The sequence below is a fragment of the Ipomoea triloba genome, chromosome 15, assembly GCF_003576645.1.
Source record: "Ipomoea triloba cultivar NCNSP0323 chromosome 15, ASM357664v1".
Taxonomy (NCBI): Eukaryota; Viridiplantae; Streptophyta; class Magnoliopsida; order Solanales; family Convolvulaceae; genus Ipomoea; species Ipomoea triloba.
The window spans coordinates 7,100,951-7,125,438 of record NC_044930.1 but is presented as its reverse complement, the minus strand read 5'-3'; the positions used below and the strand labels follow the sequence as shown (position 1 = coordinate 7,125,438).

General features: G+C 32.4%; 1 protein-coding gene and 1 non-coding gene across 2 annotated transcripts; one reads left to right on the top strand and one right to left on the bottom strand.

The window, feature by feature from the left end:
- Positions 1-4,790: 4,790 nt before the first annotated feature.
- Positions 4,791-4,863, bottom strand: TRNAR-ACG. Its single transcript has one exon. It is a non-coding gene; the product is annotated as a tRNA-Arg (tRNA).
- Positions 4,864-22,335: 17,472 nt separating this feature from the next.
- LOC116005614 (ornithine decarboxylase-like) lies at positions 22,336-23,858 on the top strand. The gene has a single exon (XM_031245858.1). The coding sequence runs from the start codon at positions 22,382-22,384 to the stop codon at positions 23,648-23,650; it is 1,269 nt and encodes a 422-aa protein (XP_031101718.1). The 5' UTR covers positions 22,336-22,381; the 3' UTR covers positions 23,651-23,858.
- The last annotated feature ends 630 nt before the right edge of the window (positions 23,859-24,488 follow it).

The following is a 24,488-nucleotide window of genomic DNA, read 5'->3' as shown; positions in this document are numbered from 1 at the left end:
CGGATGATCAACTATCAACATTAAAATATATTATTTGTTATAAATTATAATGTAATCATGTGTGAATATATATGATAAACAAACAATATATATAATATACAATTGTAATGGAAGACAATAATGGTAAATAATAAATATGATCGTTACGACCGTTACATAATCAATTCATAATGTCCACAATTAACAAGCTTTAAACAAAAAAAATATTATAAACGGACCCCGGACCGTTAAACGGACGGAGAAAAAGACTCTGTAAATTTACCAAAAAAAAAAAAAGCTTTATAACATTATTATAATAATTATTATTATAATATAATTATAATTATTAAATTCATGACGCGGATACAGAGTAAAGATGCAGAAATTAAATAGATTTAGAAGGTAGCAGAAAAAATGATGACATCCTAGACAAAGTGCACGATAGGCGATAGCAATTAATTAGTCCATTAGATGCAAGCTGGACGTAGCAAAACGCCAAACGAAAGCCTTGGACCGAGTTGCCGCACCATCTCCGAACCCAAATGTTAATAAAATATTGGAAAAACCATATTTTTCTCTAACTAAATGATATGTTTATAACATTTTTTGCGACATTGTGGTTTAGTGGCAGCCGATTGCACCTCTCATAGGAGAGGGTGTGTTTGAGCCTCAGTAGAGACGGTATTGCCTCAGTAGAGACGGTATTGGCTCTTTGTACTTCATTTGGTTAAGAAAGTAGTTATAAACAAATATTACATTGTAATAAAGTCAATAGTACTCAAAAAAATGTTTATAACATTTTTTCTTTCTGAATTATTTATACATACACATTAACTCTTTCAATTATTTTTAAAGTGACGATTTTTCTTCTGATATATTAAATGAACATTTTACCCTTAAAATAAATATTTTAGTTATTTTTATTATCCAACAATTATTGTTTATTTGTAGGGATATCACAGTTCGGTTCGAACCGAACCGGACATTGTAGCAACTGAATTGAAAGGTTATGATTATGATTCAGGACTCAATATTTGTGTTTCAGTTTATTAAAATCGTGAACCGAAAAAATTGGATTAAATCAACGGTTCGAAATCAGAACAACTACTCGCATTAGCTTAAAATAGAATTATAATATTTGCAAATAGTGTATTCTCTTTTTCGCATTTATTCTGATTCTCACATATAAGTAGATATGACCGCGATTCGGAGGTTCACAGTCCCGGATCTAGTTTGAACTGCTGGTTCAAACTTTTTTTAAAAAAATTATTTTTTATTTTTAAAATAGTATAAATTCAACAATTATTCAATTAATATATTTATTTTTTTCTGGTTCGTGGTTTCAATAAACTGAAACCTATTTGGGTTCCAGTTCTAAATCGTATCTGAAACCTTTCAGTTTGGTTGTTAGAATTGAATGTCTATTTGGTTTGAAGCAAGCCATGAACATCCTTACATATAAGCAATAATTTGCTAGAGAAAGAAAAATAAATTAAATATTTATTTTAAGGGTAAAAATTTTCATTTAACATATAAGGGGAAAAATGACCACATTTAAAATAATTGATGTGTTAATGTGGATACATGAATAATTCAGAAGAAAAAAGTGTTATAAGTATATAAATGGGTAATGCAGAAGTTGAAATGGACTCTCAAGTTGTTTTTTATGCTATTGTTAATTCTTGTTTTAATTTGTCTTTTGGCCTTTTAGTTGGCGATATTAAAGAATTGACATCTGCAATAGGTGATGTCGAATTTCGTTTTGTGAAGCGATCTGCGAAATGCGCTGCCCACACTGTTGCTCGAGAGGTGCTTAGTTCTATGTCGGGTTGTGAGGAGTGGTTTGATAACTCCCAATTTCCTTGTTAAGTGTATCATGATTTAATGAATTAAGTTTTTATTTTTTAAAAAATAATTCAGGAGAAAAAGTGTCATTTTCCTTAAAATATTACAATGCATAAAATATCTGCGATAATGATTTATTTATTTTTTTTGCATGACCACATTATAAGTTGCTATATATATCACAAGTATTAAGACATTTAATAATTTGAGTTGAACAATTATAATATTGAACATTAAATGACACAAAAGTAGAGTTAATTACATTTTTGATCCTAGATTTATATGTTAGAGTCCACTATTAGTCCTTTTTTATCATAACAATCACTTTTGGTATTAGTATTATTGTGACATGACCATTTTTAGTCCTCTATCAACAAAATAGTTTAAATGTTGTTAAATACAAAGGCATTTCGGTATTAAATTATAACTTTTTTCAAAAAATAAATTTAAAAGTTATAGTGGGTCAACCTACTTTGTATAAAAAAGATTTAATTGTCTTTGTATTTAATGACATTTCAACGATTTTGTTGACGGAGGACAAAAAATAATCATGTTATAAATAATATTAGGACCAAATAAAGATGTTATGATAAAAAAATGACTAAATATGAACTATCATTTATAAATTTATGACCAAAAATGTAATTAATTGCACAAAAGTATACTAAAAACTATACAACTTGAATTGTATGACTTGAATATCCCTAGGATTATCAAATATTTCCCAAAGAAAAAAAAAAAAGCGACATCGTTTGGACCTTAATTTGCACATTTTTAATGCGTTTGGAAAAGAAAGTTTTATAATAATATACTTTTCACTTGTTTTTTTTTTGACAGCATACTTTTCACTTGTTAAAAGGTGAAATATATATACACACGGACTAGGGCATAATCATATTTACTTCCAAACTTTCAAGCCATTTTTTTTTTAATTTCACATTTATACTTTAAAAATTAATTTATCATTTACTCGTTATCCATTTAAGAATATAAATATATCTCCTCACACATAACATTAATCGCCTCCACTAAGAATAAACACATGACCTCCTATTTGAGAGAAGTTACTTAACACCACTTGACCACAAGATCTTTGATTTAATAGATCATACTTAAACAATAAAATAATATCTAAACATAATAACTCACATATTAATTTATACCAAATTTCCAACCATTTTTTTTATTATACTAAGCATAGTTTGAGACTTTTACTTCACAAAAATTTAAACACTGAATTAATGTCGAAATGTAACGTATAAGCGGTCTCACGCATTTCATAATTCTTGCAGGGAAGCAAAGTAATCTGCACCTAATTAGCTTAATATTTGATTGTAATATTTTTGTAATACATAACCATTTACAAAAGTCTCACTGAAAAAGACAACATAGAAAAGAACCCAAAAAAAAAATGACATAAAGAAAGAATTGGCACCCAATTATGAGGAGAATAGATTTGAAAGTTGAAAGGAATGTTTAATAGTTGGCAAATTTGTGGTTGTGAAGTGTCAACATCAAACGGCGCACCATATTCAGGGTTTGCCACGACTCCTACCTAAATGGTTTAAAATATGAGATGAGTTTGCTAACTAACCCATAAAATATGCAAGTTATTGGCCAACTATGTGTACCTGCGTTTGTACTCTTCTGGACCCTTTATGCATAAATAAACAAAACCATAACGGCTTCTTTAATTCAACATGAATCACTTCAGCTGCTTAAATTGTGATATCTTAAAGACTATGAATGGTTAATTTAGACTTACTTGAAAGTTAAAACATCATTAATTTACGACTAAACGTGACAAAACACACACACACACATATATATATATATGTCCAAGTTCCAGTGGGACATGTCTTAACATGCGGCCGGTGTGGACGCATCATTAGTTATACAAAAAAGCACCAATAGTTTTAGAAAACACACAACAAAAAAATGCACCAATGCACCACAAAACACACCACACACTAAAAAAATGCACCATACCTCACCACACATAATGATGTTTTTTCGAACACTGTGTGGTGCGTTTATGTGTACCTAATGGTGCATTTTGGGGTGATGCGTACCTAATGGTGCATTTTTTGCGCATTGGTGCATTTATTTGTTGTGCATTTTCTAACACTATTGGTGCTTTTTTGTATAACTAATGGTGCGTCCGCACCGATCGCACGTTAAAACATGTCTGCATTTGAGCTGGCGCGCGCGCGCGCGCGCACACACACACATATATATATAGGGAAAGGTTCAGGTGCGGTATAGCTTCCCGTGCGATCGCGCCGTTATGCACCTTAAGCATTAAAATGGTGCACCTTAACACAAACCATGCACCTTAATCTAAGAACACAAATAACACATCTAAAGTTTTTAAATTGGTGCACCTTCAGTATACAAACTACACACTTTAAGCATACAAACAAAACACCTTAAAAAGGAAAACCACGCACTTAAGCAACCGCACTGGAGAAGGTCATCACATAGGAACCCATATATATATGTGTACATATGGGGGAGTCTACAATAATTTTGTTGTGTACATGATGTAGAGGAGATTTGATGTCACTATGTACTTGTAGGGGTGGACATTGTTTTGATTCGGGTTATTTGAGTCGAGTCGAATTGAATCGAAATTAAACCGAACGTTTAGCTTTTTGTTTATTATTAAAAATTGATTTGTTTTATATTTTATAAATCGAATGGTTTTGTTTTCGGTTCAGTTCAATAAAAAATCAAACCGAATAAAAAATACTAATGGTATATATATAAAGAGAGAGAGATGCAGGGCTCAAATCTCTTAATTATTAGTTTAGCACTCTTTCTTTGTGATTTTACATTTAGTCATTGGGCTTAGTTTATACTTCATAAAGTAAACCTACATTGGGCTTGTTGGAAGTAAACCTACATTGGGCTTGTTGGATCAATTGTTGGGCCGAGCTTAACTCGGCTGAAAAAAAAATTTAGCACGACTCCACTGGGGATCGAACCCAGAATCTCTGGTTTCGTAGACCAGCGCCTTATCCATTGGGCCATGGAGTCAGATGTTTTATAGATCATAACAAATTTTATACAATAGTTGTTTAGCTTTTAATTCTTATATAATCCTGTAGAGTTTCTTTTCGCTAAAGAGTCGATCATATTGATTTCAATCTTCAGTTCTTTCTAAGATTCCTTAGCACCATTCTAGAGGTGAAAGAAATCAATAATGTTTACATTGTAACCTCAACCACTAATATACATATTTACTTTTAATAATGTATATTTATCTTTACAACATATTAAAAATAAACTTGTATCAAATTCATCTTATAATGTGGATGATAGTCTAGGGTATAATATGCCAAAAGAAATGACTTGTGATAAGTTTATAAACTTATGGAGTTATAAAAATTCGTGTTCTCTCTCTCTCTATATATAAAAGAATTTTTTGGAGGCACTAACTATAAGATGTGCCTTTAAACCTGTATCATTCTCAGATTAAGGGGCAACGTGTTGTACATATTGAATTTTTTATATGAGAAAGAATTTTGAACTCCCGACATCTTATAAGATATGAGAGTTACGACTACTCATGCTAATCGAGTTGGTTAAAATAGAACATCCATTAGTACTTTAGTAGGGTGCTAAAATCTAAATTTAAAGCTAATAAAAGTTTATCTCTAATATTCAGTATGTGTTACAAAATTAGAAATTTCATAGAATTACCATTTAACAAAAGAATTAAAATATCTTATTAATCCTTTTTTAAAAACTATAAGTTTTTAGAAATTTGGGATTTTTTTTTATAAAAGGGAAAAATGCATTAATAGGGATTAAAAAAAAATCCTGAATTCAAGCACACAAAAAGAGGGTAACCAAATCCTTGGCCTGAGAACCAAATGCTAAAGCAAAAGAATGACTAACACGATTCGTTGATCCACGAACGTGACAAATATAAGCACTTCTAAACGAGCACATAAAACACTTACAATCATCATGTCCCTTATAAAGATTTGTGTGATGACTAATAAGGCTATGTTTTAATGGGAGATAATTTTTTTCGAACACGATATCGTCATAGTGAAAACCTTTCAACCACGAGAGTCCCCTGTAGGCATTAGCTTCAGTTGTACCAAGACCAATTGAAATGATATTGAAGATTGAAAAATGGACACAATGTGGATGGCATTTTAGTTATAAAAAAAATTGGTCATGTAAGCAAATATTTGTCATGTCATTAATTGTAAAACTGACTTGATTGCTCTCTCTTTTTAATTTTAATTTTTTTTAAAAAGTTCAATGGTATTGAAGCATTTTAAAATTTGATGGCTTAATTGCTCTATTGACAATAGTTAGAATGGCTTATTTGATTCGCATTTCAAAATTAAATTGGTAATAGAGTTCAAGTTGGAGATAATTAGTGTCCAAATTTAATCCCCAAGTTAAAGTCAGAAAATGTTAAAATGTCAAAAAGTACCTACTATTATAAATAGAAAGAGAGGGTAACATTCTCTTAAATAAAATGATAATTATTTAGTGAAATACCACTATCGCTTGATTACTGCCTTTTTGCAATTGTAGAATTTTCCGTTAAAGTTATTATTATATTAATGTAATTAAAGAAAATAATCTTTATTTAAAAAAATCTTTTTGAAAATTATTTTAAAAAATCTTAGATAAAAAGAAAGCAATTGGTAAAATTGATTAGTGTAGTCGTGTAGATGATAGTCTCTTAGGACGACAATTATGGTTTACAACATCTAAAGGCAACTATATTGTTAATACGTAACCAATTAGGCAATACCATATAGTGTGATCACACCCTCATTACTATTTCGAATGGACGGTATAAAACATATACTACCTTTATAACAAATCATGAATATTTTAAAAAAATATTATCTTTTGAGTACTACTGACTCTGTTACAATATTGTTATTACGTCAAGATTGTTAAGGGCAAAACTCAAGTGTAGTTGAGATAATAAGATCTGTCTCAATTTGTTTCTGGTTTAATTTTTTTACTCATTAATCATTCTTATTGAATAAAATTTACATATTTTGAAAAATAAATTGAAATTTATATTTAGTTCAATATACCAAATATGAAAAATATAAATTATAAATAATAATTATATTGCATTCTACATATCATATTTATTATTATTTTGCATAAATAGTCAATATAATTACTTTTAATTTGCTTATTTTCTTTGCAAATTTTAAACATAAAATTTTTTAACGTATAATAGAAATATTAATAAAAATTTTAAAACCCAACTGAACATGTTAAACTCTCATATCCCAACAAAATTTTAAGGTCGTGAAAAATAGTCCAAAACTCCGCCACCAAGCTTGAAGCAAAACCGTACCGACTCCAAAATTAAAACGACATACCCACTCACTTATTAATCCTTTAACTTATTATTTTTTCATTTATTAATTAATTGAAGAAATTGGCTAATTTTTAGAAAGATGCAGAATATTTATACATTTGACATGTCCTTTTTCATTTTATTTTTCAATTCCAAATGGATAAGGGATGAATCATATCCGTTCTCACATTTTACTTGGAAACATGTTTTCACATGGCCTCATATATTTATAGGGGTAGATCCAAATGAGAACAACCCCCTCCTGTAAAATTGAGAAAAGAGTTGGGTCTTATCAATGATTGAGGTTTTAGAAAAAAAAAACCTTGGGTCAAGTTTATAATATTTATAAAAATGACACCGCTCATATTCCCTTATTGTTCAACAGTCCTCCCCCATGATCAAATGAGACCACCTACTCCCCTGTGAGATCGTGAGACTTGCACACTGAATGCACACAATCTAAAATTCTAGCCACACAATCAACCCTAAAGTAGTTTGTTTCCATCCATGTTGAGTCTCACAGGAGAAGGTGATCTAATTAAAACATCACTTTATATATATATATGAGGGTTAATGTGAGAACACCGACCGTTGTAAAAAGTGTAGACACATCCGCACCATCTATCTCGAGAAATCAAAGAGTAGAATCTAACATTACTAAAATTTTAAGTTTTAAATAATTATAAAATGAAAACCGCGCTTAAAAGTTTTAAATAATTATAAAATTGATCCAATTTTTTTTTACTAAATCCTCAACCATTGATGAATTCGGATGGACGGCTGAGATCAACCCTCACTTTTTACAGGAAGACAATGTTCTCATTTGATCATGCCCTATATGTATGTGTGTGTGCCTATGAGAATCACTCCTTAGGAGAGAACAAGAAACCAAACAGAGTCATTTATTTATAAAGATCTAACGAATCTGATGTATTTAGAAAAAAATTATGATGACATTTTTATAAATATAAAATTATAAAATTAATTTGATATTCATTTTTAATAATCAAATTATAAAATTCAAATCATCTCCTCAAAATGAGCCTATTAGTCACCACTTACATGGCAGGAGAATAGGAGATGATTCGGATGAAGAAAATGGACAAAAGCAAACGTTAAAATCACTGAAAAAAGCAGTTTTTTGAGGATATCCTTTTTTCTTGATCTAGTTTCGCGAAAATATCTCCGCTTTCAACGGCAGTGAAACGCAAAATCCCTATAACCTTACAATAGTTTTAGATGAATAAAAACTTTACTAATAATTTTACAATATATTGTAAGTCCGTAAGGAAATTTTATTGTGAAAACATTCTCAATCCAGTTACAGTATTTCAGAAAATCAATCCAAGACATACAAGTTTTTAAACTCATTTTGAAATTCGATTTGCCCTCCTTGTGCATTAGAGCAAGTCTCTATGCTACATAATTCAAAATTATTGAATAGTACAGTTGCATTGTATTTATACTAGTATAAACTCACATCGATTTTTAATGTGGACAATAATTACTTAAAAGCCTTTTCCAGCTCAATGGGTACATTTTTATAATCAGTTTCTCATTCACATATTATTCATTTTGAGCGATAATAATCAAATTCATGTTTTCAATTAGGAGAATCTGAATTCACTTTGACCCGATCTAAATCAGGAGTGAACTATACTCAAAATTATACATCAAATTAAAATGTCAATTTTAACTAATTTTTCCAACAAATAATATTAATATGACTTATTATTTCTTGATACATGACAATACTAATAATTTTACAAAAATATTTATATAACTTATTATTAGCCATACATCACAATACGGAGTTAGTGCATTCCATTATGGACCTTTTTTATTTTTAATTTTTAATAATATTCACTATTTTTTTTCAATGCTAATAATGTTCATAATAATGTTATAAAAATGGAATTATAGTCTTGACTTTATGCTTTAGGAGCTTCTCTCTTTTAGGTACGCAAAACATGCAATGAATTTAGCGAAAATTATTATGGGAAGACATGGACGATAGCTTGCAAATTGATAATCTAATAAAGATCTTCCATGTCATGATATACACACAAGACAAACAATATAATGCAGATTGAGTGTTGGGTCCATATGCTTCTCCAAATTTAATTTTGATTGGGTATGGGATTAAATCCAAGGTGGGGTTATGGTGGCATGTTTGTGCTATGGCTCATATTTCCAATGCCTAGCAAGAAACACGACATTTAGAAAATTTTCTCTTCCGATGGTGATATTCATCAATAGCATGTGAAGGGGCTGAGTAATCCCAATCAAGTTGATCGGCATGTTAGTTTTGTAATCAAAAGATTTTAAATTTGACTTTTAGCGAGAGTGGTCTATTGACTTTTTTGGTTTGAGTCGATCAGCTATGGATATTTACTTCTTGTGGTTCTTTATCGATTAAAATCACAAGACGAGATTTACCTAATGCGTACTCTTTAAATATGAGCAAAAATTTGTGTGAGACCGTCAGACAGGTCGGATCTTTTATTAATGAAGTAAAAAATCCAACTCAATCAAATATTTTACTTGTCTTACGAAATGAGACCCGTGAGACGATCTTACACAAGTGTTACCCTTAAATATGTGTTTTCCTCGTAAAAAAATATTGAAGCCACCACACCTATATGTAGATTTGGACATAGCATGTGATGCCACACATTTAGGGAAAACGTGAAGATAAAAGTAAGTCCTAGTAGTTTAGTGCGATGAGTATGTATAGACCCTAAATTGTTAATATATAATGTTGCAGTCTTAGGCCTTCCAAGTTTCAAATGAGTTTTAAAACCTACCCTATGAATGGGCAAATTTTTATGTGGACCATATATGTCACACAACACGTTGTGCGAAACATAAAAAAAAAATATTTTTAATAATATCTATTACGTAGTACATTTTATTTGTCTTACTTATTATTCATTGGTCAAACTCATGACCCCTCATTTACGAGAGTCACTTCATGCCATTTGACCACAAAGTTTTTGACTCCTAGAAAAATCACCATATATTCTATTGTCAGCCTTATTTGTGAGAAAAATCACCGCTAGTTCATAGTCTATTAGCTCCTTTGTGATGATCAAGCAAGATGTCATTTTAACCTATAAATACAATAACATACATGTACTGTAAAAAATAAGAGTCGATATTTTACTAAACTGAATATACAATGTTCTTGACTCATTACGTGTGACCAAGAACTCTTTATTCATCTTCATTCTTTTACTGCCCCAATCTTCATATATTCTTTTATTGCTTACATTATTGATTGCACTTTATGTTTAACCTTTGATTTATGTTAGAATCATAGGACATTAATTAAACACCAACATAAACAATAATGGGAACAAAATCACAATTTAATAATAACTTTAGAGACTATAATTACACTTGTTAATTTCCCTAAACCCCAAGCATGGATTGAAATAAATAAATTAAAAAAGGAAGAATTACAGTTTTGGGCGATGAGTTATGGGATAATACTAATTTAGTCTTTGTATCATAGGTATTATCACTTTTAATTTTTGAGTTGTTAGTGAACTGACACTTTCAATCTTTTTGTTAACGATTTTGTTAAAATTTAGCGTTATTTTTTAAAAATCTTAGTTGATCATGTCTAATAATATAAGTTTACCACGTATCTATTTCTTTTCATTCAAATTAATCTCAAACTCTACCACTTACTGGTTAGAAACACAAAATTGTAGACCAGTGATTTGTTTTAATGATTTGTGTTTTTAACTACTAAACTGTGAAATTGGATTGCTATTTCGCCCTAATTTTATTGTCTACTAGGGGAAAATAAGGCGTGTAACGACCCAGAGTGAATAATTACATTATTTGTACATAATTCATGTTCATTATATTGTGTTTATGTGTATATTATAAACATGAATTATGTATCTTATGAAATCAAATTATATGTATTAAATTATGATTTACAGTGCATGTACTGAGGACCCTGGTCCAAGATATAATGATTGTCAAGAGTGAGGGTTGGCCGGTCGGGGGAAGAATTTAAAAGAATGATATTTTTATCAAAATAACAGACAATGGTTTGAGCATTAGACGACTAAAATTATCTGACATGAGTTGAGATGGATTATTTAAAGAATGAGGATTTGAAATTAGAGGAATGAATTGAATTACGTACTATTTGTTAGGCCATGGTTGCTTGGAGCTACCATGTATACCTTCTTGAGTATATATATTATATAAGTATAAATGTGCAATTTAATTATTAATTTAGACATTTAGTTAAGATTGAACACATGCTTCAATTTACTTGCTCTTTTTGATGACTCAGTTTGAATGAGAGATAGATCCCAATTCTAAATTTAACACATGCTTTAATTTACCTACCCATCTTAGTGACTCAGTTTGAATGAGAGATAGATCCCAATTCCAAGTTTTCCTCTAATCTCTAGAATACCAACACTGGTTGCAATCAATCGTTATACCATAGACCCTGGTGCATGTCTATATATCTTATGTTGTGAGTTTTTGTACTTTATATTAAGAAATTTTGTACTTTAAGAGTGAATTTTATACATGAAACAAATTGTTAATTGTGTCTTATGTTATGGATTTTTGTGTCTTGTATTGTGAAATTTTGTACCTATGAACACAAATTATATACCTAAATTAGATTCGTAAAATAAGTAAATATATAACATGTGTGTGTCTTTGTGTTGTGATTTTTTGTATATTATGTTATAAAATTTTATACCTTACGAGTATAAATTCTGAATTTCTAATTTAGATGCAGGTCCATAATGCTATATAAATCTTGGTCCACGATATAAATTGCGGATTGCAATGCCCAATTAAGACCTAATCGTGGACCACACTCACCAATCACGTGATTCTATTCGCTAACAATAGATTCACAAAAACAACTATGCTCTACCATTGTTGATGGAGAACCAGAAACAACCTCTTTTGTCAAAACCATGTAGTCCAACCTCCACCAACTCAAATGACCCTCTTCAGTTTCATTACCATGCACAATCTATATCTCAAACATCCTTCTCTGATCTAACCAACAACCTTCTTTAATTTCCCTATGTGTCCATGATAGAAACCTTAATTCCCTTATTAAATTCATTAATTACCTAGCTTATAATCACTTCCTGTGTTATTATAAAATTAGATTTTTAAAATATTTTATTTTTATGTGAACTTTTTATTAACTCAAACCTTAGCTTATATAATGACTAGTATATACGGCGTAATTTTTTATGCACGATGCACAAAAATAAGTGCTCAATATTGGCACTATATATTAAAATCTTAGATTTATTTAGATTTTAGATATTTATATTATTACATAATAATAATAATAATAATAATAATAATAATAAAAATAATGATGTAAACCATTTTTATAAATTTGATATTTATATAGTATTCTAATATATAATGTCTATATATTCTTACCATTGAAGATTCGAAGAAGATAAGAAAATATATGATGGATGCATGTGCATGGCAACAATAGTTGGAAAAGATAATGAATGTTATAATGATAGCGGTATTTAAGTATTTTTTTTAACCAAAATATTGATATATAGTCCACAGATTCATAATGAATCAATGAATATTAAAAGGAAAACGCTCTTTTCCCCTCCTATATTTTCCCACAAAATATTTATTTTCGGGAAATGTGACTTTCATTCCTTGGTGTCAATGAATTGGCTGACACATCACTAATTAAAAAATAAATTTAACTACCAATAAGATGATGCCACATCAGAAGGTCAGGGAAAGTTATTTTTTATGAGAAATGTAAGAGGGGTTTATAGCATTGCTCATATTAAAAAAATTTAAACCACACTATAAATGAACTTGTATATTTTGATGTCATTTTTGTAAAAGTAATATTACGGTTATCATCATTTAAAATTATTTTACAACGGATATGATTAAACCGGCATGAACCATGAGACTCGTAATTAATTAGTAGGTTCCAGTATGATTGGAGCATAGAATAAACTAATGCAACTCATGAATGTATAGAAAGAGGATTTACAGATCCACTGTCATGGACCTCCATTAACCATTGAATCTTCCTTCAAGCGTTGTCTGTTTCTCCCACTCCCTAATTTATTCCATTTTATATTTTGTGATTTTCGGTAGGTCCAATAGTTCTGTGGACGATGCTTGGAATGCTCCACCATATAATATAAAACTTGTGAGATTCTAAAATATTGGGTACACGTGACTCCTGAATACATACAAGTATAGTTATTTGAATTGAAGGTAATAATGTGTTATCGGTATGTATTTGAGTATTATTTGAATGTTGTCAAAGTATTTGAATACAGTATTGAGTGCAGTGCTCAGTGTACAAAATGAGTTGAGTGTTGTTTTGTCTAAGTTCAAGTGTCGTCCCTCCACAAGTGTTTTTGTGAGCCTTTTATTTTGTTCAGCTCAATAATGGAGCATTAAGGCTGCTGAACGTTGGTCATCAATGCTGTCAATGCTGAGGAGTTGAACGTGTGAGGAGCTGAACGTTGGTCATCAATGCTGAGGGTCAATGCTGAGGAGCTGAACGTCTGAGGAGTTGAACGTTGGTCATCAATGCTGAGGAGTTGGACCGTTGCGCATTGATGCTGAAGAGTGAGGTGTTGAACAGTTGGTTGAACGTCCGTTGCCTTGCCTCTGGGTCCTGCTAGTGTTTCCGGGTCGGGTGCTGCTAGCCTGATTACTCTGTCATGAATTATATATGTGATAGAAGGCTCTAGAGTATTATATTTTAACTAAAAGATATTACATGTCTCATTTATAATGAGACGGTTTTACAAACACTTATGAGTTATGCCATGTTTAGTAGAGAGAATTGTAATTTTTTTTTTTTTGAAAACAAGAGAATTGTAATTTCTTTCCACTTAATTTTAAGACAATGAAAACTTCAGAGTTTGATTGTGAGGAATTGCAATTCTATGAAAATACAATTTGAGGAATTGCAAATCACACTCACCCCTACGAATTGTAATTATAGGAAGAAAGTTTAGAGTGTGAGTACCAAACTGCCTCCCTAATAATCATACATCTTTCCTAGGGATGTAAGAATGCAATTACATGAGTATTTGGTCTTTATACTACTTATTCCCTTTCAATTCACATATATAACACAAACTATGGGGTTGTTTGAATTGGTAGGATGGAATTACAATTCCAATCCCTACCAAAACTACATGGAATTTCAATTCTATGGTTTGGTTGGAGAGAATTGCAATTTCACCTTAGGAATTGCAATTTCATAGTTTATGGAATTGTAATTTCAAGGTCAACTACTATTTTGCCCTTGTCATTATTATAATAATAATATTATTAAAATGGTATTTTAGTCTTCATTCACTTCTTCCCATTATATTCAATTCTCAATCATTCTATTTCTGCCTACCAAACAATGTCATTTGAATTCTTACTTTATTCTTTTTTTCATAGAATTATATTATAAATTTTCTCCCTTAATTCCATCCTTCCAACCAAATGCTTTGTATATAATTGAAATTCCACGTAGTTCTATATATGTCTACAATTTTGAATTGTTACTTTATTCTCACTTTTTTTTTTCTTCACAGATATGATTCCCACGCAACTAGGGATGTCAACGGGGCGGGAAATGGGGTCCCCGTCCCCGTCCCCGTCCCCGAAATTCCTCCCCATTCCCCGTCCCCGTCCCGTTCCCCGGCGGGAATTTTTCGGGGACGGGGAATCCCCGCGGGGATTTTTTTGAATTATGTAAATTAAAAAAATTAATATTATAAAAAAGAAACTAACCATTGAATCCTTAAACAAAGTCCAAATTCAACATACATAAATCAATAAAATTAAAATATCCAAACTCTAAAATTACTATGAATATCCAAAGTTTCAAAAAAAAAAATACATAATCATAAAATGACCAAACACTTTAAATTGTTTCAAACTCCTTCAAAGTCCAAAGTCCAAATATAAGTACATAACAAAACAAATGAACTTCTAGGATTTTAGCTTTTAATTTCTTATATACTTTGTATATAAATAATATATAATATATAATATAATATAATAATATAGGGGAATCGGGGAGCGAGAATCGGGGTCGGCGCCGGGGCGGGGAATACCCTCCCCGTCCCCGTTCCCCGCGGGGATTAGGAATTTCTCCCCATCCCCGTCCCGTTCCCCGAAATAATTTCCCGAACCCGCCCCCATCAGGGCGGGGATCGATTTTCCCCGTCGGGGGCGGGTTGAATTGCCATCCCTACACGCAACCAAACTACCTGTTATTCAGGTTGGCGTGAGGAGATGGGGACAACTAGCAAAATTGGTGGTATGATGATGGATTAATGGTGGATGGTTTCGAATGAGATAGCTAGCTAATTTGTTTGGTTAACACAGATACCACCATCTTGCTCAAGTTATCGATTGTACGTGGTAGATAATGTTTGGGTTGAGTTTGTTACAATCACCAATTTTTTGTCGAGATGTTTGAAGACTCCTAACCTCGCGTACAATTTATTTTTTAAAAATTTACAATTTGTATACTACAAACACACACGCGCGCGCACACACATATATATATATAATGGATAACGCTTGTGTGAGACCGTTTTACGAGTCTCAATTCGTGAGACCGGGTGGCGGATCTTTGATTATTGGGTCAATTTTTTAATGGGTTGGATCTTTGACATCATTAATCAAAGATTCGACCCGTCTCACGGATTGAGACCGTGAGACAGTCTCACACAAGTTTTTTGTCATATGTAATTGATTAGCTTGTTTTGTATTCACAAGTTCCTTTCAAATACTGCAGTCAATTCGATCCAATACTAAAAAATAAAAATACACAATTTAAATATTTTTAAAATTTAATGCAACTGTTGTCTTTTGATTTAGAAACACAATTTACATTCTGAAAGTTCAAAATTTCAATACTTAAAATACACAATTCAATGTCTTTTAGGACTAATGTCTACCTTGCAAAGTGGATCCTGGTCCATGGTATAACAACCCTAACCTCGTCTTGTAGAATTGTTATAACGGGCTTAGCCCATCCCGCCCCGCCAAAGAGGTGGGGCGAGCTTTGAATTTTATGGTTCGTATTTTAGTGGCTTTTTAGCCTGTCCCGTCACCGGCCCGCCAAGTTTGCCTATTATGTATACATGATTAATATTAGTGTATATATACACTATTTTATATAATTATATATATAAATATATGTTTATTTATTTATTTATATTGAAAACATGTATTAGTAATTAGTACATTGTATAAATTATTTGTTATTGATGACTAATAGATTAACAAATTATTTATTTGATTATTTATTAAGACTTATTACCTTATTTGTTATTATTGTATTTAACAAATTACAAATGCATTAGTATATGTTTAAACTATCCTAATTATTTTAGTATACACTTATTAACTTTTTCATATTAATTTTTATTTAAATTTTAAACTTTTCAAATTTGACGGGCCCTGTCAAAGCTCGTGATCCTAAAGCGGGGTGGGGTGGACCAACATGATTTAGGGCCCTATTTTAGTAGGCTTTTAGCCTGCCCTCATCATGTGATAGGTTTTGACGGGTCCCGCCCCGTCGAACCTTTTTAATATCTCTATTGCCTTAGCTTGCATTGTTTAGATATTGCTCATATTGACACCAACCAAAATGTTATGATCATAAGCAAATATAATGCAAGTGTCATAGGGAGATTCGCCCTATTAGAGGTTGTCTCTGAATGGCCTATGTTGAGAGACAAATTATGTGACAAGGAATAATGATAGAAGAAAACTAAATAATATAATTAGAGAACAATGTAATGAAAATGTTTAAAGAATCTTTCCACTTCTATTTTAACATTGCTTCTAGCCTACTTTATTAACTATCAAAATTTCCCCTTTATAACTCAGGCATTACAATCATGCAACTTTAATATACAAGGAAACAAATCGAAATTGTGACAATTCTAGTCTAGGAAAATAAAATCGATCACCAACCACAACTAATATATACGGAAAGAAATATAATAATATCTTCAATCAAAATGCTTTGAATAAATCCTTCTCATTCGCAGCCAGTCCTCTTAATTTATATATCTTGCCATAGATAATATATATTCCTATGAATGCATCATACACCACAAGGCATGCAAGTTCTTCCAAACCAGAGTATAAACATTATCGTGTGCCAACAAAGCCTTGTTAAGCTTATTTTTATGCTTTCCTCCCATGTAACATTATTCTATTTACCATTAATAAAATATACTTCTGCCTTTGTCTTTTAAGATAACTCATTCCAACATTTGTTAGCTTATTATTTCCGCATATTAGGATGTACTCTAGTAGCTTTGATTTACGGGAAAGTCCACAACCACTATCTGAACATGCGCTTTGGATGAATTTCGCGATGTGACCCTAGCTAACTGGCTCAAACTAAGAAAACCAATAGACAGCTTTATGAATAATAGAACTTGGAACCTTGTGGTTATTGTTGGTCCCGGTAAGGTTAGGGTACAAGTCTAGAGGGGGCGATATGATGGGGAGGGGTGAATAGACTTGTAATTAAGCTTTTTCAAAAGTTTTAATGATTTGTTCAAGTACCCGAGAGGTAACTTCAACGATTCGTTGAGAATGCACAGCGAAAAAATATGTTAACCTTTTTAAAGTTTGCATGTGATTTAGTCTTATAAATTTGTTAGGTTTGGTTGATAAAAAAAATATCATGCAATTGAAAGTAGTGGTTCGTCTAACGAAGCATACTCCACTGTTCTCCTTGGAACTAACTCCTAAGGAGGATTTGCACTATACCTTAGTACAAAACGGACGTTCAACCCTTGAACAAGTCATCCTTGAACTCCACCAGGTTTTTCGATATTACCCGTCTATTCCGCCTCTTTCTACTTCTACCGAGTAGAGATTACACAGTTAAAATTAAAGAAAATGTTTCTTCTTTCTCCAACTAGAGATCTTGGATTTGAGAGTCTTGATCTTCATGAACCAGCCCTTGAAATCTGGATGTAAACTTTGAAACTTTTGTCTCTCTTTTTCTCACCAGTCACTAGATGTGAAATCCTTAAATCGCTTTAATCACTTAGAAATTTTAATGCACCAACACCTTCTTCAATCTTAGAAGAGGGTATTTATAGGCATGTAGAAAAAGGTCCGTTGGAGGGAAACCAATTTCAAACGGCTATTAACGAGTGGGTAAAGACCGGTAGGTAATCCGGAGGGGTAGGTGAGTGTGTCAGATTTTCCAACTGTTGGTGACCTGATTTGTGTTGAACATATCTTTTTATTATACACACGGAATGTACTCCTAGGACTCACTTTGCCTTGAACACATTCACTCAGGTTTTTAAGGCTTCGAATTGTTGGCTCAGAGAAAATCTCTCAGATACGAATGGTTAACCTTAATTACCTCTCAAGTTCGAATGGTTAACTGAAATTATTCAAGTTAACGTTTCGAACCTTAAACCTCTCATGTACGAATGGTTAACCTTACCATTCGTCCCTAACTATTACTTCTCGAAAGGCAGGTCCTTCCATCTTTCGATCTTTTGTAACCTTTTGGTAATGAATGGTTGACTTTGCCATTCCTTCTTCTTTACTTCGAAAGGTAGGCCCTTACATGCAATGTACCATTCGACCTTTTGCCACCTTTCGGTACAGTTTGTAGTTTTGTACTTTTCGAATTTTTGTCTTCAAGTCTTCAGTTTTCAACTCTTCGAGGTCTTCTTCTTGAGAATATGACTACTTGTGTTACTATTCGGACTATTCGAATTTGAGCAAAGTAACTCTAAGTCTAGAAAATAAAATGAGTTGGGGACTAAAATTCTTAATCATTTGATATCATCAAAATCTAAATATAAAATGTTCCTAACAGTTACAAGTTAATTTTTCGACTAACTTAACTGGGTTGTCCCGATAATCTAGTAACTAGGCATTGTGAGGAAGTACCTTGAGGGGCTGCACCAAAAGGAGACAGGAGACAGGTCCATGACGACACGGTTCTATCTTATTCCCCAATGGGAAACCGGTCCATAACGACATGAGCTTCCTTATTCCCAATCTACTTTAACCGATTAAAACTATGTAATTAAGAATCTCTTGCTTTTTAGACCTTTTGTGGCCAAAGTCGATTCTGATCTGTTTTGTTCCATTAAATAAAAGAATAATTGAAGAAAGTTTTGTTTACATTTTACAGTATATTAGAAACGGAATTTTTTTTTTAAATTCATACTATATTATTTGACAAAAATTAATATTCACTATATGATGTGTTATTATTGTATTTGATATAATTCTGTATTTAATTATTGCATACAATCTTTATTAACTCAATTTATGAAAATTATTACATCATATACATTACATGACATGTCATTATTATTGTATTTGATACAATTCTAATTTGTATTTAATTATTGAACGTAATCTTTATTAACTCAATTCACCGGTAGTCACTGGAAATAGATAATGTTCTTTTTTTTGTTTTTTTTTTTTAAGTCAATGAAGATAATAAATATTCTGTAGTACTTTTAGCATGAAAAATAATGTTTACATTTTTTTTTCATATGACATACATCTACTATTCTTACTACCAAATGCCAATATGCCATATAAAAAAGATTTCCACCTTGTTGCATGGAGAGCTCAGTTGGTATAAAGATTAAATATCGAATCTCACCCGCAAATGAGGGGTCCTCGTGCAGTGGGGATTCAACCGTTAGTGAAGGAGGTAAGGAGGCTTCCACCTTTTTTAACACTACCGTCGTACAAATTCGGTTGCAACTTTAGTCGATTAGATAGAGATTCATATCATAAAAAATTCGGAACGAGAGGTGACAAAGGAACGAAGCTAAGGTAAAAGATTCGGTGTATTATACAATTCGCTCTTTTATTCCTACTTTTATTTTACTTTCTCATTCCCATTAATTTAATTTAAGAAAATTTGTAATTTATACTTCTTACAAATATATTAATTATTAATTTTACTCTTGAATTATTAGTAGTGTAAATATTATCTCTTAATTTTTAAAACGTGACGTATATTGTCTCTCTTCATAATAGGAACTAGAAGGAGAAACATTGTTGTCGACGGGATGTGAACAAATGAAAAAAGAAAAATGGAGGAAAAAATGCGATCTTCGAACAGGGAAAACAATGAGTAACTATATTTACACAACTAATAATTCAGGAGATGGTAATATTTGTCATGTTTTAAAAATTGAGGGGCAATATTTACGCCACTAGTAATTCATGGGTGGCATTGATAATTGACTTATTTGTGCGGGATATAAATTCCAATTTTCCCTTTAATTTATTACAATAGATCACAAAAAATAAAATTTTACACTCCAAAGGTTTTCACACCCCAACCCAACAAGATTATAGATGACACATTTTGATATTTTATTATTTTTTTGAAAACACATTTTGATATTTTATTTGTGTGTGTGTGTATATATATATTAGCTTTTTCTTTAATCTCTAGCAAATGACTAGCTAAACACATGTCACAACACTTACCATCCATTTGGTTAGTGAAAGGCAATTAAAATTGATTTGAATTTATTTTTATGAAAATAAAATTACTTGAAATATTGATTTTATTGTTTAGTCATGAAAAAAGTTGTTGGTATAATTAGTATAAAGATTCAAATGCCCATACATAATGAAGATATGCAAAGGTAATATCATTTCTCCCATAAATTAAATAAAATAAAATACCTATAAAAAAGGAAAGAATTTATTGTTCATTAGAATAAATTCTGCAGATCATTAAATTTAAAAAAATAAATTCTCTTAAAAACTTATTTTATGTGAACCAAATTGACTATTAAGCATGTTATGCGATTAGTGTCTTTTAAACATGTTATGTGATCAGTGAACATGCGTGCTCATGCTATGGTTGGCGTTGCAAGTTCTTATTATGGTCATGTTTAATTTGTTGGCTTTCTTCTATTCCTTCATGTATTGAACATCTTATTGATTAATGCTATTTGGTGTTTCATTTTCAAAAAAAAAATAAAAAAATAGACTATTAAGCACTACAAAATTTTTAAAAATAGTAGTTGTAACAAAACAACAACAACAACAACAACAACAACAACAACAACAACAACAACAATAATAATAATATGTGGCACTAGTGGTGGTGATAATAATAATTTGATAACTAGCTTGCAGAGAAATGAGAAAAAAGAAAGATAGAAAAATAAATTATCTAGGAAGACATTGTTTACCAAATTGGGCCTTTTTCCGTGGACCACAATGATTATTTTCCTTTTATTTTATTTTTCTTTTGTTGAGTATCTAACATGAGAAAATCCGAAAAAAACTTCCGACAGTCATTTTCTAGGTTTCCAAATGGAGCCTTAATCCGAATTTACAAATCAACATTCAAAAAAAAAAAACAAAAAAAAAAAAGAAGAAGATAACTCCAATTCTCATTCTTTAGAGTGCGCTTTACAATTTTGAGGCATATCGTTCATAGTTTATAGATTTATTATTTTATAACATATTTATTCCCGTGAATAAACACGCCCACAAGGGTACGTGTATACGCAATGACGATTAACAAAAGTCAGGATCAACCTCTTTCTCATGTAACCCTACTTTTAAAAGACTCGTATCCAAACACATACAATTTTATGGTTTTGTTCCAATAGCCATCAACCTGAATGTTTTGAAGATTTTGATTTGTGATGCGAAGAACACCGTACCGTACTCAAAGTAATTCAACATCAAATATTATATGGAAGAATGTTTTCAAAATTTGTAAAACTCTAATATATTATTTAATCATAATTTTTTATACATTTTTACAATTATTATTTTTTCTAATTTTCACTTAACTTTATCATGACGCAATTCAGTAATTGTTTCCAAAAAGAATAATAGTTAGTAACAAAAGAAGAATTTATACCCAACTAAAATTAGGTCAAATTATTAATTTATAATTGACAATATATTGGAGGAGTTATTTTGACTTATATTATATAATGCAACTTTGATTAATGCTCTCTATTTTATTTTATTTTTATTTTTATTTTCATTTGAAGCCAAATTACCTACCTACCTAATCGGAATCTCGTCTTCACCGAACGCGTCATGCAACTCCCATCCCCTATAAATATGTTAGATAACTGCAAACTTCTCAAACCCTAAAACCCTCTGATCTGTTTCCATCTCTGTCTGATGGAGCGCCAGCCCATCATTGTCTCCGGCTTGAACCCCGCCGCCATTCTCCGGTCAACCGTCGGAGCGCCGGCGGAGGACCGGAAAAGGATCGTCCCCCTCACCAAAGATGCTCTCAATGATTTCATTAAGTCCATTGTTTTGAAGAAGCAAGAGGCGAAAGATCCCTTTTACGTGATGGACTTGGGTGAGGTTGTGAGTCTCATGGATAAATGGACAACCGCTTTCCCTAACGTCCGTCCATTCTACGCCGTTAAGTGTAACCCCGAGCCGTCTTTCCTCACGGTTTTAGCCGCTATGGGTGCCAACTTTGACTGCGCTAGCCGATCTGAAATCGACTTCGTTTTGTCCCTCGGCGTGGCGCCTGACCGTATTGTATTTGCTAATCCTTGCAAGCCGGAAGCCGATGTTGTGTACGCGGCTAATGTCGGCGTGAACCTCACAACGTTTGATTCGGAGCACGAGGTCGAGAAAATTAAGAGGTTTCACCCCAACTGCGATTTGCTCCTACGGATCAAGCCGGTTCGCGACGGCAATGCTCGGTGTCCGATGGGTCCTAAATACGGCGCGCTGCCGGAGGAGGTTGAGCCGTTGCTGCGCGCCGCGCGGGCGGCGCGGCTTAATGTCACGGGCGTTTCGTTCCACATTGGCAGCGGCGACGCGGACGCCGGCGCGTACAGGGGAGCCATAGCCGCGGCTAGAACCGTTTTCGATACGGCTACTCGGCTCGGCTTGCCCAAATTGCAACTCCTCGACATCGGCGGCGGCTTCACTGCTGGACACCAATTTAACGACGCCGTCAAGGCCGTTAACCAATCGCTCCACGAGTTCTTCGGCGACGAACCGGGTCTAACAATCATCGCTGAACCGGGGCGGTTCTTCGCGGAAACTTCTTTCACGTTAGCCACCACTGTCATCGGGAAGCGCGTGAGGGGCGAGCTCCGAGAATACTGGATCAACGATGGCCTGTACGGTTCAATGAACTGTATTCTATACGATCACGCAACTGTGACAGCCACGCCCCTGGCGGGCGCGTCAGACCCGGGTAGTATTTGCCGAGAGTCGAAAACGTTCGCGTCAACGGTGTTCGGGCCCACATGCGACGCGCTTGACACGGTGTTGAGGGATTACCAACTACCGGAACTACAAGTCAACGACTGGCTGGTGTTTCCTAACATGGGTGCCTACACGAAGGCTGCCGGCTCAAACTTTAATGGTTTCAATACCTCAACAATTCTCACTCACATGGCCTATGCCTATCCAAATTAATCTATACTTAAGATTGAATCCCCAACTCTAAAGATCTCTGCTTCTGGGATGTAATCATTATTATAAATTCCTGTTTTTCTTTTATTTGCTTTTTATTGTAACAATGCTATAAGGAAAACAGGGCTAAATAAGCTGTAATTAAGCATTTATCTGCTTGCTCCAAGGCTTATATAGTAAAAGTTTGTACTATTTTCGAGTATTTCTTTCATTTTTATTTTTTCCATCAATCTTCTCTACACTTGTGTGAAAATTAAGAGTTGGATGATTTATATATTATTTATATTATGAATTTTTTTTTTTAAATGTTCGTCTGTTCTTGATTGTCCCGTGAGCCGTGATTATTAGTTAGCCGTGGTGTTAATCACTAGTTTAATGTAAGTCAAATAAACGTGAAACTTGAATTTTAAAATAAGTATAATTAATTAAGGAACAATAATTAGCATACAATATATTGTGGGTTTCACGCCCAAGGTGGGTACCAATAGTAATTTCATCGCAGAATTCTGGGGCTGATATGTTGATCACGGACTGTAGAGCTATCATGAACCAGATTCTGGATATTGTGAGGATATTAACCTCATTCATATTCTTTGGAAAGGGAACCAATACACTGATTATTTGGCCAACCTTGGTCAATCTATGGACTTGGGGACGAAGATCCTGGAGCAACCCCCGAAAAGAATCAAAATCTTATTGGAGAAAGACACTAGAGGCATAGCCACAAAAAAAAATCTACTAATTTTGGAACCTGCGGACCCCTCAGGCATAGAAAAGAAAAAAATTAGCATACAGTATACTTAATTAAAATTGATTTCTAATTTAATGTAGATATTATTAT

Coding starts and splice junctions, on each gene's coding strand:
- LOC116005614 (XM_031245858.1), top strand. CDS start 22,382: ATGGAGCGCCAGCCCATCATTGTCTCCGGCTTGAACCCCGCCGCCATT.